General features: G+C 37.0%; 1 protein-coding gene across 16 annotated transcripts in view; it reads right to left on the reverse strand.

Moving 5' to 3' along the window:
• Positions 1–14830, reverse strand: part of CDKL5 (cyclin dependent kinase like 5) — a 94245-nt gene that overhangs the window by 68375 nt on the left and 11040 nt on the right. For 14 of the 16 annotated variants that reach the window (XR_009155510.1, XR_009155509.1, XM_058186565.1 and 11 more), the window contains exons 4-11: positions 11927–12063; positions 10089–10209; positions 8918–8977; positions 6245–6335; positions 5039–5228; positions 3416–3496; positions 2587–2738; positions 1019–2039 (exon numbers count right to left, since the gene is read on the reverse strand). Coding sequence is in view for 14 of the 16 variants with exons in the window: in XM_058186565.1 (XP_058042548.1) it covers positions 1019–2039; positions 2587–2738; positions 3416–3496; positions 5039–5228; positions 6245–6335; positions 8918–8977; positions 10089–10209; positions 11927–12063 (1853 nt within the window). In the remaining 2 variants the exon portion in view is untranslated. The other 2 variants (XM_058186567.1, XM_058186568.1) reach the window with 2 other exon arrangements.

The raw sequence follows: 14830 nt of genomic DNA on the forward strand, positions 1-14830 counted from the left end.
CCAGTAAAAAGAACATATATTTCTCAAATGTATTTCTCCTCTGTTATATTTATTCTAATTTAAAACTCAAAGCTCCATAAATATTACAGTATGATGAAAATGATAACATCCATGGTGACATTATAATGGAAGCCCTATTTGTGTCCTCATAGCAGGGTTTATGTTGTGATGTCAGCGTATATCCCAAAGGTGCTTTTTCAGGACGCAACTGGACTTTCTTTTTTTTTCTTTGAAGACGTTTCACTTCTCATCCAAGAAGCTTCTTCAGCTCTGGCAGGATAGTGAGGAATGGAAGGATAAAAATCCTTCCATTCCCCACTATCCTGTCAGAGCTGAAGAAGTTTCTTGGTTGGATGAGAAACGAAACATCTTCCAAGAAAACATAAGAAAGTCCAGTTGCCTCCTGAAAAAGCACCTTCGGGACAAACATGACCTGGATGACTGAGAATCTCTACAGACTGTCAGAGTCCATGTTTTATCATTTGACCCCTTTTCCTCTTCCCCTGCATACACTGTAACTGACACACTCTTTTGCCACAGGTTTAGCCAATTCACCTTCAGACAAGAGAAAAACAGCAGGCAAGACACATCAGGTAATTATATTTTCTGGCCAGAAGTTGTCTACAATGTGTATATAAATATTTTATTAAGCTTGCAAGCGAGCAAGTGCCTCCTTAATTTTAATTAATAAAATTTGAAGGGTACTTATAAACCTCCCCCAGAAAATACCCTTAAGGGAAACTACTATTCAGTTTCTGGGTAGCCTTTGTGACACTTAATATTCAACATTACAGATTCTAATTTCAACAGTAATATATCAATAGGCGTAATTTATTTTATATAATAAGGTAGAGGTTAATAGTATATTACTCTGGGGTGGAGTAATTGACGAGAAAGAAATCAGCTGAAAAAGATATGGATTCCTTAGGCAAAAATAAAAGTTATTTTAACAACAGGCAAACATACAGTACAAAACCATGAATGGTCCAGATCCCTCACAATCAAGAATTCAACTAACCCTATTGGAATCTTCTGTGCAATCTTCACGTGAAGAGCCAACAGATCTTGTAAGAGATTTATGTTGCACCTGTGGAGATAACAGTTGCAGGCTGTTTGCTCTGGCTGCCATCCCTTGCCCTACGCTTAAGCCACCCTCTGAGCCCTTTGTCCTCACTCTGTCCCGGCTCACATACATAGAATGTCTATGAGGGCGCTGCTGTGAAGAAAAAGGACTTGTGTAGCCTAAACCATAAGAAAAAGATTCATGAGGAGCAGATGCAGAATGTAACTGGCTTCCATCCATGTGATCCGGCAATTTTAACTCATCCATTGTTTTGGAATGTCTTGTAGATGGTCTTCGTGATTCCAGTGTACCATCACTTCTGTTATTTCTCCCAGAAGGACTGAGCAAAGTTCTACTGTCAGCATGACGAGCAGGTGTTGGTGTAGTAGGAGAGTTTAAATCCAAACAGCTGGATGGAAAATACCTACTGCTATTTGATTCTGAAACTTGAATTCTAGCTTCAGACAAATTACCCACAGATTTGGAATCAGTCAGAGCTCCATGACTTTTTGATTTGGTGCGATATGAGGGGCTCTTTGAAGCTTGTGGAATAGTATCAATATAACTGTGACGGCTATGCCTTTCACCCAGTTGTAGTGTGCCAGTTTTGTTCTGTGAACCTTCCATAAATGAATGACGATTATGCTGTGATCTGGAATTTGACTTCAGGTATTTAGTACCAGGAGCATCTGAAGTTTTGGCTTCTGAATTAAAATCAAATTCAGTTTTTGTCTTTACTTCCTTTGGACTGAGAAGATGTGGTATGTTGTTATTAGCTAGATCTTTACTTCCAGATGAAGGAGTATTGTTTGTCTTTTTTGACAGCATTGGACTGTGAGAGTTTACAGGGAGATTTCCATTTAAAAAGCTTTCATTTGTTGAAAGGGCATCTTCTCTTTGCAGTCCCACATTCTGTAATTCTTTGCTGTTTGATCTGTGATGAGACTGCACAGCAGTACCTTTGCCAGATTGATTTCTATATTATGAACAGACAAGAAAAGCATTTTTTAAAAAAAAAAATTAAAATACCAAATTAGTTAAAAACACCTTTACAGTCTTGATATAGAAAATAAAGATTATGTGATCATATTTCTTCACAGTATTATCTAATAACCCAGATGACTAAACTATGGCAACTGTTCTAAATTGGCTATCCCAATTTTTTGGATCTCCCAAAATTCAAGGATTTGACACACTTATGTCACACCACTGCTAAGGCAGAATTCTTTAATTAGGTGATTGTATTGATAAACAATATATTTCACTAAGTACTCAGTCCAGAAAATATATGGGCTTCGGGACCATCTCTGTTCAGTGTAGAAGTGAATCTGATACTCTGAAGTATCAAGAGAAAATCTTATCATCCAGAAAGCAAACCAAATCTAGGTTGTTCTACTTTTTTTACTGTATGGAATACACAAAAAAAGTGCTATGTTTGATAGTGGCCTAATTGTATTACTTAATTTTAGCAAGTTATATCTGAAATAATTAGAATGCTGACATTATTATTTCCAATCATTTACCTGTTAGTTAAAGTGTTGCTATCTCCATGGTAAGGCTTTCTTTTAGTTGACCGTGAAGGTGAACGATCTAACATCCTCTGAGTTTGAAATGATGGATGGTTCAGACACTGTTCTGTTAAGTATCGGTCAGCTGGATCCAGTTTCAGCAAGTTCTTTAGGTCAAATATTAAGAATTAAGAAACATAACATAGTAATAGATGTGGTTGCTGCTAGTTACAGCATAACTTTAAAAAATATGCAATTTTTTAAAGTTACAGCATAACTTTAAAAAATATGCAATATGCAATTGAAAATTATTGATCATTTCCACTCTTACATAAAAATGTTGACTCTAAAATCTGTTCTTAAAAAAAAACACAACAGCCAATGGCAATCTTCTATAGTATAAGGTATACGTTTATATGCAGATTTATATAATTCATAAAAATTGCACAGCAAGTTTCTTTTGCTATAAGGTTGTAATAAAATCTTATAAGACCTTGTTTTATCTGATTTTTCACATTTATTACATCATTAATATATTAAAATTATTTAATGGGTGCTATTAAGGAAACAAATTCCATACAAAATCTGAAAATAGTTCTACCTTGTTAAAAACATGCAGTTGTGTTGATTTCAGGGGAAATGGGGAGGGGGGGAGGAATGAAAAAAAATCCTATCTCTGTGCCTTCCCCATACCATCTCAAATGTTTGAAGTAATTATATTTTCAAATTATTCATAAATAAGATTATGCAGGACTATTAACATACATATAGCTAAATTACAGTCCCCTCCCTCTCTTTCTCTCTCTCTCTCTATTCTGTAGATTTAAACAATCAACATTCCTACCTTCATAAGATCAAGTAAAAAACCACTTAAAATTCCCAAATATCTCCTTTCCAATGATTGTGGATGGTTGACTGCAGGAAACTGTAATACAGGTTACATATAACTCACATAGAGAACTGGCATTTACCAATCATTAAAATTTTGTTAGCATTATATCCTAACAAAACAGGAAAAACTAAAATGTTAAAGGTAAATTAAATAATAGCTCAAAGATAATTTCCTTGTCAGACCAACCCCAAACTGTGCTATTGATGATGTAGGATTAGACGCCCTATGTTTCTTAAAAAGCTAACAGCAGCTTTATTGGTAAGGAAATACAAGTAGTCCTTAATTTTCAACCTCAGCTGGAACTTGAATTTCTGTCACTAAGTGATGTGGTTGTAAAGCATGACATCACAAGACTGTATCACTCATTTAGTGACTGAACTTCCAGGACTTCCCCTTGCCATTGATAAGCAAATTTGACCAGGTTTGGACTCTCCCAGCCCTGAGCCTCAATAAGGTAAGGAACTACTTCCAACCCCCGCACCTGCACATTTCCCTTCATCTCTGTTCATTTGCAGCCCCAGAACTGCAGCACACCAAGAAATCTCCAATTTGGCAAGTAGCCCCAGAGCTGCGGAGCCCAATAGTGTGCTGCAAAGTCATCATGCCTAGGAAGCTCAAACAGCTCAGCACAAAGCCACAATGTCCCAGGAAGCATTCCAAGATGCACTTGCCACCCTGTATTCCAAGGCCCATCTGACCTTTACCACATGATGTCCTTGGCCTTCACAAGGTTGCTGCTGGCCCTGTGAGGCCACTTTTCCCATTCTCACAACAACAAATGTGCTATTTGGAGGACACAGAGTGCAATTTGGAGAGCAGAATGAACAGCTTTAGGATATGGCCAGGTTGGGCACGCCAATGGTAAGAAGATGGTGAAGATCAGTTGGGCAATACAGGGCCTGTGGAATGCAGGTATGGCTTGGGGTTTTGTGCTGTGATGGCTGATCATTGTTTGAACTTGAGGAAGCATTCCTCAATGGCAGCTGTGGCACTGGAGCTGAATTAGTAACTTTGAAATGTTGTTGAGTGAATGGTTGTAAATCGAGGACTACCTATATTGAATACAAGCAATATTTATCCATTTATTTATTCTAGTGACTGTTCAGTCTATTAATTAATTGTAATGTGCAAAATTTCTCCAAACATGAATTATTAAATGCTCCAATCTGAATTTTTCAAAAATCTTGTATAAATGGAGACAAGACAAAAAACATTTCCAATCATCACAACACTATTAACATGTGTCATAAATATATTCTTTGCCATACCCGTAAAAATGAAAGTACACATTAATTGTATAGAAGCACTCCCTCTACTTTTTATCTTATCTTTTATCCTTACTTTTGTCTCTCTGTTTGTCATTCAGTTCTAATTCCATTTTAACTCTATTTTTATGTGATTTAATGATTTTTTTTTAATTTGTAAACTGCCTAGTCATTTAGATAGTGAGATGGGTAGTGTCTAAATTTGATAAATAAATAAAATAAAGAACAGTATTGGGAGAATTTTGGTAGAAAGACTTCATGCAGATTCACTACCAGAAAACATGCATGGTACATTTAAGCTAAACATTACCCGTAGGCCATGGAAACGGGGATTGCTGTAGAAAAGCTTCATTTGTTCTGCAGGAAGTGGTCCTAATACCTTCTGAATTGTAAAAAGTTGATCAATTTCACTTTCACCAGGAAACAGTGGCTGCCCATCACTAAGTTCCCCCAGAATACAGCCTACTGACCACATATCTACAGACTTGCCATAAGGGGCCCTGGAAAAAAAAAGCATATTGTACTATTGTTCCTTGATCTCATATTTCTATAACATATTTAAGTATTTTACCCTGCATTGGTTTTTTAAAAACAGAATCAGTATCAAATATCTTCAGACATAAAACACAAATTTCCTTTTAGTAGTTTGCTCTTTATTATAGCTGCAATAGTCCCAAGCTCACATTTAGCACATGAGAAAAAATATAGAAACTACATTTTTTTAAACAGATTGGACTAACTGCCCTTGACTTTTTACAATATTCACACCAAGAAATAATGGCTCTGAAGGACAAAATTAATGTTCCTATTGATTTTTCTTTCCAAGGAATTTAGAGTTAAACTGAAGAAGTAAAAATTAACATGCAGATTAAAATATATTCTTTAGATCAATCTTGTTTCCTAGTGACTTCATGGACATATCTGCATAATTTTCTTGATAATACATTAAAAGATTTGTCTTGTGTTCTTCCATTATTTTTTATTCTCCCAATCCATCCTCTGTTCTGATCTACTAATATAACAGAATGAAATTATTCAATGATTATTCCTGATTAGCTTTAGTTTATAGTTTGTATCATAAACTTCCCTAGTTACTGTGAAGACAACATTTTAGATCATTACACACAACTTGTAATTTAAAGAAAGGTTTTCAATATGCATTTGCCTTATTAAATCATAGAATACATAAATGAATCGTTGCTAATAAGAGATATTGCATCATATTTTCAATTTCCACAGGCCATCTTTGCTCTATTTGAAAATATATATTAACAATATGATATTTAAATACTATACTTCAAAAGAAAACAAATCCTCAATTCAACTCTTGCTATAAAAACTAGGCAATTGACAAGAACAGCTAAAGTAATAATGAACTGGGCTTATTAAATAGACCAATACTGAAGAGTGTAAATGTGTATTATATACGTATATTTTATATATAACACATGATACACACACAAACACACAAAATTATAATTATATCACATTATTTATAAATTCTAAGTTTACTTACCCTAGCAAGAGTTCAGGAGAACGATACCATCTTGTGGCAACATATTCTGTATAGTTCGCATTGCTACCTTCTGACAAATTCCGTGCAAAACCTTCATTAAAATAATATTAAAGTGATCTTAACATATTGGTAATTCAGTAATGTATTGTCTTTTTAATCCTGAAATTCCATGTATGGATAAGGTTTTTAAAAGATTAGAAAGAATAAAACATTATAACATATTTATTAACCAGAAAAAAACCGTGACCATTTGAAATTAAATATTAAAAGGAAATGCAAAATTCATTTGTACTTGAAGGTTACTTTATATATCACCATATACATTCAGGTACATTAATGAAATGAAATATTAAAGTTTCCAAATCCAATAATTTCAATTTAAGCAACAAAAAACATAGAAACTTTTTTGCACATTATACAAAACTATATGTGTATCAATGTCTAGTTCCATGATGGCGAACCTATGGCACACGTGCCAGAAGTGGTACGCAGCGGCCTCTCTGTGGGCATGTGAGCCATCGCTCCAGTTCAGCTTTGCCGCACGCCTCCTGCCAGACAGCTGGTCTTAGGGTCTCTGCTGCACATGGGGGGAGGGCAGGGCACATTCAGGGGGCTGCATGTGCATGCGCAGGGGGTGCATGTACACTGCATTTTGGGGTTCGGGCGTGCACGTGCACTTTGGGCACTCAATCGGAAAAGGTTAGCCGTCACTCATCTAGTTCTTTGGACAGAATAATAACTTCATTGGATATGCAACTTAAATGGCTTGTGTTTTTGGGCTCCATGCATCGTGTTTTCAGCCTCCAATCCCTCAAGGCTGCAGGGATTGCCAAAGCACATTGCCGCTGATCACTGCCCAAAAACGCAATATGTTTGGAGGCTGAAAACGTGATGCGCAGTGCCCAAAATGGCTACCCGGAACAGCTGCTGCCTTCTCTTACCCCTTCCGTACTTTGCCTGCTTTATTCACTGGAGCTCCCTCTGACAATCAGCTGTGCTTTTGAAGCTGTTTTTCAGCCCCAACGCGAGTGAAGTGATCTTCCATGTTCTACCTACTTTTCTAATTGCTGCTCCCTTTATCGATCAGCTGTGCTTTGGGAGATGTTTTTTAGCCCCAACCATCCTCAACCTCAAAACCAGCAAGCGAACTAATACTGAAGCTGACCAAGCTAAGGACGCTAGCCTGGTAGGCAGAATTTTTTTCCCCTATTTTCCTCCCCAAAAATTAAGGTGCATCTTATATTCCGGTACGTCTTATACTCTGAAAAATATGCTAAGTTTCTCTGCCATTAATTATCTCTTTTACTGAAGCATTTCACAATTTTTTGAATTTTTGACTGACCTACCCCCAATGGGATCAGCACTCTAAGACTCTAGGAAAAATACTAAGAATATAAATAGATTTCTTGTGTTCTAGTTATACAGGTAGTCCTTGACGTATTACCATTTAATAATGGCTTAAAGTTATAACAGAAAAGTGATTTGACCTGTGATCACATTTATGACCCATGGTCATGTAGTCACAATTTGGGTACTTGGCAACTGGCTTGCATTTACAATCTGTTGCAGTATCCTGCAGTAATGTGATTGCAATTTGCAAATTTCCACTGGGAAAACTGGATTTACTTAATAATTGCATGATTTGATTAATGATCATGGCGATTTGCTTAACAACCGCTGTAAATTTTTTTGTAAAATTGGATCTGACTTGCCTTATGATTGCAATGACTTACAATGGAAATTCCAGTCCCAATTGTGGTTATAAGTCAAGGAGTACCTATACAAATATTAATTTTAATATCAGTAAAATTGCATTTCCCAGTAATAACAAAAATATTGCTAACCAATAGAACACTACTGTTTAGAACACTGAATTATGATATCCAGATAGCAGTCTGAGATGACATGATGGAATGTGTTTTGGATTCCCAAGAAAGAGGGTCTGCATTCCAAAGGAACAATAGAGAACAAAGTTTAGATAATTTGGTTGGGAGATAAAGGGTCAAGACAGTTCCTCCATCAGGGGTGAAATGCTATTGGTTCGCACAGGTTCAGGCGAACCAGTAGTGATAAAAGCTACTGGTTCAGGTGAACCAGTAGTTAAAAAAAGCTACTTGTTCATCTGAACCGGTATTTCCAACGATCAGCTGTGCCGCACGATTTATATTCGCTAGAAAGCAGGAAATCCTGCTTTCTAGTGAATCTAAATCACATGGCACAGCTGTTCCCCCCCTCGCTGTTCTACTTACCTTGTTAAGCCTCCTTTTTCTGCACGAAGTGCACATTTGGTGTGCACTGCGCATGTGCATGCAGTGTACATTTGGTGCGCATTGTTCATGCATGCACATGCAGCGTGCTTTTGATGTGCAACATGCATGTGTTGGCAGTGAACCAGTGGCAATATGCAGAGGATTTCACCACTGTCCTCCATGGAAGTTCTCAGAGTATATTTTTAATGATGCAAGTAGTTTGTTTTTAGCTTTGAAGATTCTGTCTATGGGTGCAGAACAATGAAGGAAACTGCTTAGAAGAAAAACAGTGTAGTTTTCTCAGTTTTTTAGTATTTCAGTATTGTATTAAACTATAATTTAAAAGGTTATTTACTGTCATAAAATAATTCAAATTATAAAGAATTGTAATGAAAGATATCTATTTTTTTAAAAAAAGCCTTACCAAAGTCACACAATTTCAAAATATCATTGTGGCTTATTAGAAGATTTTCTGGCTTAATATCTGAAATATTCAAACGCATAGCAAAAAGTTAACAAATCACAACATATACACTGTTCTGCATTAACAGGTAACTGAAACAGTACAGCATATTAATTATGTACTGCATTTATACTCACCTTTTTTCCAAACACTCAAAATTTCGTTTTTCATTTATGACACATTTTGGACACATTTTGAAAGGGAAGGTTCCCCTCATTTTAAATTTAATTCCACAACAATAGCCTTATGAGATAATTGGGTTGACAGAGAGTGAATGCCCCGAAGTTACCCAGCTGGTTTTTATGCCTAAGAGACACTTAGAACTCATAGTCGCCTGTTTCTACGCTAGCACCTTAATCACCACAGCAAACTAGTTCTTTCAAATTCAGGAAATTTTTGTAAGGAACTTTCAGCAATAGAGACATAAGGGCCAAACTTCAAACTGAAGTTGTGGGTGCTCCAACACCAAGGGGTTTTAAGAAGAGATTGAACAACCATTTGTCTGAAATGGTATAGGGTTTCCTGCTTGAGAAGGGATTTGGACTAGAAGACCTCCAAGATCCCTTCCAACTGTTACTCTGATGAATTTTAATAGATGATGACTTCTCACTTTCCAGAAGTTACTGAAGCATGATCATAGAACAACCAATAGAAAGTATATTGGAATAATAGTTACCAAGTTTAACAAAATGTCTATACTAAAAGAAAGCTTAATATTAATCTGGGGAATATATTTAGTTTTTAAACCTGAAGTTCAGTAACATTTTAACTTCAATTATGAATACATTTTAGTGAAGTTACAATTACAAAATTTATAAAGAATTATCAGAATAAAGAAATGTATTAATAATAAAAAGACACCAGCAAAATGAAAATCACAAATTATTCATAAAAAATATCTTATTTAGATTTATTAAAATCAGTGGGATTTCTTAGCTAACTCCCATCAATTTTACTTTAGAAGTGCGTATGTTTGTGTGTTTTACTTATTATCGTAAAGAAAATTTTGCCTCATGTATTATTTAAAATTAACAAATAGATAAATTTATATTAATTGGTGAAATCAACTTCCTTACTAAAAACATATTTATGCTTTCAGGAAAAGATACTGTCTAAAGTTTAATTTACTTACCTCTATGAACAATATCATTTTTATGACACCAATGAATTGCTTTAATCAGCTGGTAGATATAACTTTTTACTTTTTCAGGAGGGACTCCATTTGGCATTTCTTCTAGCAACTCAAGCATATTCTGTGTTCAACATCATTAAAGACAGAAAGAACTAAATTACAAACTCTGCAATTTAAGATTTATCAACTACCTAGAAACAACCATTAATGGCTTGTAATAGGGTCCTCTTATACAAGAGGAACCAAAGAAGCATTCAACATGATAATGCAATTTATACAATATAAAAGGCAAATAAAAATAATTTCTAAGAGCAGCAAAGTTTTAACAATGCATAAAACAAAGCACAATAAAACCTAAAGCAGAAAATAATCTCTATTAAAATAACAATCAGCAATGGTATTATGATATAAATCTGTACACCAACTATAGAGCAATTCAACTGGTTTTAAGAAAATGCATATTCACCAATTTCCCCCTAAAAATAATGTGTTTGTTTGAACTTGGTTTAACTATTGTGATAACTTAGCCACTGTAGTTTATAAACCATACCTATAACTTATACCCATGATATGGCATGCGGAGCACTCTCCGCGGGCACATGAGCCGTCGCCCAGCTCAGCTCCATTGCCCATGCCCGTGCTTCCTGCCGGCCAGCTGATTTTCGGGTCTACCCTGCAAGCAGGAGACACACACACAAGCATGGGGGGACCTACCTTTCTCCTCAGTTTCTGCTGCCTGTGCCTTTCCAGATCTCCGGAGATTCCCCTTCCAGCGCTGTTTTGGGAGGCGAGACTTCCCCACCGCCATTTTGGGAGGTAAAGGTCCTCCCCCCAGCCATTTTGGAGGCTTTTCCCCCTCTTCCAGCCATTTTGAGAGACAAAAGCTTTTTTTTCTCCCTCCCAGCCATTCTGGAGGCTTCCCCCTCCCAGCCATTTTGAGAGGCAAAAGCTTCCCCCCCAGCTGTTTTGGAGGCTTTCTCCCCCCTCCCAGCCATTTTGGAAGGCAAAGGCTTTTCCCCGGCCTCCCAGCCGTTGTGGAGACTTTCCCCCACATTCCTGTCATTTGGGGAGACAAAGGCTCCCCCCCCACCCTAGCCGTTCTGGGATGCAAAGGCTTCCCCCCCCCCACAGTGCTGTTTTGGGATGTGAGGCCAAAATGGGCGATCACGTGTGCATGTGCAGGGGGACAGGGCACGCAAGAGGCACACTGCATTATGGGAGTGGGCACGTGTGCGTGCATGCTAGCACGCACACACACGCTTTTGGCACCTGGGGAAAAACATGATTAGCCATCACTGACTTATACATTAGCTTATTACATAAATCTAGGACTATTGCTTCATCAATTAACTATATTTACGTAAAAATCCTATCCCTTATTTAATATATAAAATAAATTATATTTATTTTCCAGTGAAAAAGATAAAATATAGTTGAAGGTTGTTTTCAGGCATAAAAAAACTATTGCCCCCAATGTCAAATTTTAAGTTGATCATAAAGAAAAATTAGTCTTAACTGATATAGAATAATATATCAGACTGATACAGTATTCATATATACTTACTATCAGATATAGTAAGACTGATATAGAATACTAATGACATTGTATAACAGGGCTGTCAAATTTGCAGCCCATGGGCCAGATGCATCACACACTGGCCATGGCCCCGCCCAGTTTAGTGAAAGGGAAAAAAGTCCCAATACGTCACGTGATGCAACCGTGACAAAGTGAGTTTGACACCCCTGTTGTATAACATTTTTATGCATAAAACAGGTTTCAAGTTTAACAATTTGTATTCAGGAACACATTAGCATTTTTTTCTAAATAAATAACTTACTTTCTCTACATATTCAAACACCAAATACAATTTTCCTCTTCTTCTAAAAGCTTCTTTTAGTTCTACAATATTTTCCTGCTTCAAAGTACGAAGCATTTTAAGTTCTCGTAAAGTTGTCTCTTTGACCTCTTCATTTTCTATAAGTTAAAAAGTGAAATGTTGTAAAATATATGCAACTCTTTTCCCAAAACCTGTAGAAAACTCTGTGATCACTAAGAGCTGACACTGACTTGATAGCACATAATAATTAATCAATCTTTAAATCGTCTCTGAGGAAACAAACTGACAGCCTAAATAGTCTTGTTCAAAATTTCACAAAAAGCAAGTTTCATACTACATTTCATACTAAGCTATAAAACAGTTTCTTTTATTTTGGCTTAGCATAATGGAGGTTATTTGGCTAAATCATTTTAACTCAGCCACCATGGATTATTCAAACAAATCACTTAAGTTTACATAAGAGCCTAGCAATAAATATTTATAATTCTTATAAACTGATTATTAAAGATATTCATCAAAATTATGAAAAACAAATTTAATTTGAAATTCTATTCTTAATAAAAATGCAAAAACATTGTGCACTATTTAATACATTTCATTAGTGAGATATGATTATACATTGATGAAAAAAAATTACATATTACATTTTATCTATAGTAAAATAGTATTTCAAGAATATTATATTTTACCTATTAACAAATGCTATTAGTAATGAAAGATATGTGAATACTACATAAGAATTTATCTATTTAGTATATTATTGTAAAATTAGCTATTATAACAAAAATGTTTTATAGCAGAGTAACAGTAAATAATAAATCCCACAATTTATCTTCCTCTTCTAAACTATTCTTCTTCAGCTGCCTTATTTTTCAATGTTTTTATATTTTTATATTTATTTTTCATATTTCTTAATTACCCATTGCCCTCAAAGAACTCTGTTGAGCTGTGTTAGATAAGTATTACTCTAAAATTCTGCCTGAGATAAAGCACCTGAAAAGAATTTTTTGCCATTTTTTAAGGAAAATACATTATCCAGAAAAAATGGTAAGTGCATGTGTATTTATAGTCCCAGGTCAATAGAGAAATGCTTATTTGTTGTGCAAAATATGATTCCAAATGGGGTACTGCACTGAAGCATAAATATTAAAACAACGGCTGTTACAGCTCTATTTACTGAGAATTAATCCTGAGTAAATATGCTAAAAGAATATTTTTACACTGAAGACAAACTCCTTTTACAAGCATTAATATACTAAAGTTTCCAAAACCAAGCCAAAGTAAAATCAAGAGAATAAAGACCAAATAGAAAGATAGAAGATATTGCATAAATGTTAATCTCATGCTTTTATAGTGAAAATAGCAATCCAGAAGAGAGATACCAACAGCTCTGGAATTAGGCCTTTGGTGCCAGTCCATACTACTTATAAGACAGAGGGAAAAATATTTTTGCTGAAATTCATTTCATTTTTTTCTTCTGTTCAATTGTGTCCGATTCTCAGAGACTGCCTAGACAAGTCCCTACAGTTCTTTTGACAAGGTTTTTCAGAAGAGGTTTGTCATTGCCTCCTTCCTAGGGCTGATTGTGGTTAAGTGATCACACACAGGTCTTTAAATGGACCAAGTCCAATCCAAATTTTACTACCAGTTCTGTGGGTGTGGCTTGGTGGGCATGGTGTGGCTTGGTGGGTGTGGCTTGGTGGGCATGGCGGGGAAGGATATTGCAAAATCTCCATTCCCACCCCTCTCCAGGGGAAGGATACTGCAAAATCTCGATTCCCTCCCCACTCTGGGGCCAGCCAGAGGTGGTATTTGCCAGGTCTCCGAACTACTCAAAATTTCCGCTACCAGTTCTCTGAACTGCTCGAAATTTCCACTACCGGTTCCCCAGAACCTGTCAGAACCTGCTGGATTTCACCCGATTGAGTCCCAGATCAGGAGCATGGGGTGCCCCTCGGGAAGGGAATGAGTATGCAGGGGTGTAGAAATGGAACACGAATCTTCACGATCTGAGCTCCATTTCTGCACCCTACCAAAGAAGCTCACTCAGCCCCCAGTAACCAGAGGAAGCCCTCTTGGAAGGCAACAGCAGCTTGCCATTGCCCTGCTGGCTTTCCCACTGACTTTCTGGGGAAGCCAGCAGAAAAGATTGCAAATGGCATTTACAAGATAATAGGGCATTTGGCCACTGGCCCTATGTGTGAACAGGCTGTCAAATACCAGATCCCAGTCACATGACTGGGGGGGGTTACATTTTATGATGGCCAGAGTGCTTTCCAGGCTGCAAAGCAGCAGTCACCAACTAATGGTCCATGGACCACTGGTGGTCCGCGAGAAAATGTTGGTGGTCCCCAGAAAAATTATTTTTTATATTGCACTAAATCAGGGGTCCTCAAACTATGGCCCCTGGACTGGATACATGCAATGAACACCTGTTGCTGAAGAGAGTCTCCCCCTTCAGGGTCTTTCTGTGTAGGTTGGGGTCTGCTTCAGCCTCCTGGTGTGGGGCTTTGGGCGAAGGCTGGAGGGAAGTGCTGCTGGTGGCGAAGAGCCGGAGGGCCTTATTCTAGTGGGACTGCATCATGGCCTGGAACTGGCTGACCATCTCAGCCCACTGAGTCTCCAGGCGCCAGTACCTGGCCTTGCATTCCTGCAGTTCTTCGCTCTGCTTGGAAAGCCTATGCTCCTAGTCCTCAGTGAAGTGCTTCTGCTGAGCCTCCTTCTCTTTCAGATCCAATATGAACTGAGCCAGTTGTTTTGCCAACTCTTTCTCATGGTGGCTGTTGTATTTGCAAAACAACGGCAAGAAGTGAGGCAACGCAGGAGAACCATTAACAGCTCTTTTATTAACTACAAACAATTAACTGAGGTGAGCAAGCAAGCAAGCTCTAAACTGACAGCCCT

This window comes from Ahaetulla prasina, chromosome 5, assembly GCF_028640845.1.
Source record: "Ahaetulla prasina isolate Xishuangbanna chromosome 5, ASM2864084v1, whole genome shotgun sequence".
NCBI lineage: Eukaryota > Metazoa > Chordata > Lepidosauria > Squamata > Colubridae > Ahaetulla > Ahaetulla prasina.